Here is a 2,759-nt window from a genome sequence, read left to right as displayed (position 1 = left end):
TGGTTTATTTTTGTATAAAGGCAAAACTGGAGGTTAAAACACAAGTTTTATGCCATGAATGTATTTAGTAGATGTATTTATGTTGGCTGTTTCCAGCCAAATAATTGCGCTTGTAAAGTACAGCTAATTTAGCCAGAGAGCTGAATATCTTTATATTCAATGATTTTTATTGAGTGACCAACATGTGCTTGGTTGTAATACAGTAGAATTCCCGAACCATTGCTTATATTTTCGGTCTTAAATTTCATTCAAGGTGGTATTAAAAAGGTCTTAAAAAGTCTTGAATTTGACTTGCTAAAACCTGAAATGGGGCTAATTTTTTGAGATGGGGATTTTTGCTTTTTCTTTACTTTTTTGCCAAAATCATCAATATTAAAACAATAAAAGGCTTGAACTACTTCAGTTGGTGTGCAATGAATCTGAAATATATGAAAGTTTAATGTTTATCAGTACAATACAGAAAATAATGAACTTTATCACAATATGTTAATTTTTTGAGAAGGACCCGTATATGCAAAAAGAAATTGATTCACTTTGCAGTTACTGATTTTTCTGTGCTTTTTYCCCCCATCCATCAGTCTGTTTTACTGAAGCTTTGACTGCCATATTTGCAGCAGTAATATGAYCACCAGCAGCAGATGCTGATAGTAACATCACTGTAACTCCAGCTCCTGCTCCTCACTGCCACGCCACTCTTTGTGCTGATGTTGTGCTCTGTTAGCCCTGCGCCCATGTTAACATCACCTCTTTTCTCTCCTCTATCTCATTCTCTGGCTTTTGTCCATAAATCCAGTGGAGTACTCTGGTGTGTATGACCTCAAATCTCAATCTTAACTTTTTTTTCCTGTGGTATCTCTTTAAGTCATTTTTCACCCTATTCCATAACCCACCTCAAAGCTTCTTCATCTTTATGTTTGATAGAAGTGGTTAATGCACAACTTATTGTTCTCCAGCATTTTCTTTGACATGGTTTTACGCATGGATGATGATTTTTAAAGTTTCCTTTGCAGCTGTAATTGTTCTTTTTAGGGAACAATTTTCTTTAAACCCTTGTTGGATTCTCCTTGTATTTAACTGCTGTCAATTTTTGCAGCTTTTTGAGTCAGCTGCTTCACATTCAGCTCTGGCTCCTTCATTATTTGGGTCATTTCACTGTCTCAAACTATATCCATATTTCTTTCCCTCTTTCTCTCTGTCGTACTCTTCCGCCTGGCTTGGATTGCATGGTTTTCTCAGACCTTAGTTTGATTGGTAAGAAGCTCACCCWCTCTCCTCATTCCTCTCTTGTCGGTCATGTGACGTGTGCTGTGAGTCTGTTTTGTTGTAGTAGTTTGTTTTGCTGTGAAACCTGCAGTAACAAATATCTCCCTAAGAGCTATTTGGCATCTTTGTGCCACGTTGGATGTCTAATGATAGTATGACTTAATCTCTATAGTGCTAATGTAGTCATAGCTTGAATGTGTCACAAATTTTTCTTTCCTTCCTCAAATAAAAGTCTCGTTTTGCTTTCACTCCTCTTCAGGAATGGGTCGGGAAGTGGAAAATCTTATCCAGGAGAATTCACAGCTGCTTGAAACAAAGTGAGCATCGATGTTCTAACTCTACTGTTTTTATTGTTTTCATTTGAATGTGTTGTGATTTTGGTAAATGTCTTTTCTGACTTTTTAGGAATGCCTTGAATGTGGTAAACAAAGACCTGATCCTGAGAGTGGACGAGTTGACCTGTGAGAAGGAGATGCTGCAGGGGGAATTGGAGGCTCTGCTGCAGGCCAAGAACAAGCTGGAGGAGAAAACCAAAGAGCTGGAGGAGGATCTCAAAAAGTAAGACACGATTTTTCACCAAAATAAAACCAATTTGGCTCTAGTTGTTGGACTAAAGTTTCTGAGGGCTTTTATCAAATATACTATAAAAACAGTTTTTTTGTATTGTCAGTCAATAAGAAGCTTTAAACTTGAGTGTTTTCCCCTTAAAAGTATTGGCCTTGGGAGAGTGAGGGGTGAGGTTGAACACCAAATTACCGTTACTAGTATTTCTTAAAAGAGTGCAGCTTTGTTTTAAATAAATCTTACAGAACATGAAAAAGTCTGCAAATTAATTTTCATTAGTTATATATCTATCTGAAATAACTAATATGTCTAGTCATAAACCAATTTCTTCAATCTGGAATGCAAGTGTGGTGAAGCTGATTAAATGTAAAAATGGCCTGCCATACATGTGAACTTTCATGTGTTGAAAAAGATCCACTGTGCTCCAAGAGCAGAAGCTGATTGTTAAATTAGCAAGATGGATGTAGGAGCAAGTGAACGTCTTCTTTTCGTCTCCACAGTTAACAAGTAACAAAAACAATTCCTTCCTCCTGACTCTGGTGTGAAAAATACAACTGCTGCTGTTGTTATACGCAGAGTTGCACATAAGCGGTGCGCAGGTGCGCATGCGCGGACAAAGAAGGAAAAAGCGCACCAGATGGAATGTCATAAAGCTCACTTGCGTACCTAAGGTTGTACCTGATTGTCTGTCAACAACAGCTAGCAGGGCTCTAGAGTGCGACCAGTTTGGTCACAAATGCGACCTGATTTCTTAAAAAAAAAAAAAAAATAATAATAATCCAGCTACACTGGTGTGACTGGATTGTTGTTCGGTGCTCACAAAGCCTCTATGGATGGCGGGAGCTGCGGGACCCTGATATAAGGATTAAACAGACACTGTCTTCAACAAATCAGATGAAGTCCAGAGCCGTTTTATCCAATCAGAGCAGAGC

General features: G+C 38.2%; 1 protein-coding gene across 8 annotated transcripts in view; it reads left to right on the top strand.

The window, feature by feature from the left end:
- Nucleotides 1-2,759, top strand: part of spag9a (sperm associated antigen 9a) — a 35,461-nt gene that overhangs the window by 16,722 nt on the left and 15,980 nt on the right. For 5 of the 8 annotated variants that reach the window (XM_014012484.1, XM_014012485.1, XM_014012479.1 and 2 more), the window contains 4 exons: nt 794-805; nt 1,237-1,251; nt 1,523-1,580; nt 1,669-1,821. In XM_014012484.1, coding sequence (XP_013867938.1) covers nt 794-805; nt 1,237-1,251; nt 1,523-1,580; nt 1,669-1,821 — 238 coding nt within the window. The remainder of the gene's footprint in view (nt 1-793; nt 806-1,236; nt 1,252-1,522; nt 1,581-1,668; nt 1,822-2,759) is intronic. The other 3 variants (XM_014012481.1, XM_014012482.1, XM_014012483.1) reach the window with 3 other exon arrangements.

This window comes from Austrofundulus limnaeus, unplaced genomic scaffold, assembly GCF_001266775.1.
Source record: "Austrofundulus limnaeus strain Quisiro unplaced genomic scaffold, Austrofundulus_limnaeus-1.0 Scaffold91, whole genome shotgun sequence".
Lineage (NCBI taxonomy): Eukaryota > Metazoa > Chordata > Actinopteri > Cyprinodontiformes > Rivulidae > Austrofundulus > Austrofundulus limnaeus.
The sequence above is the reverse complement of the archived record's forward strand: the minus strand, read 5'-3'. Positions and strand labels throughout refer to the sequence as shown.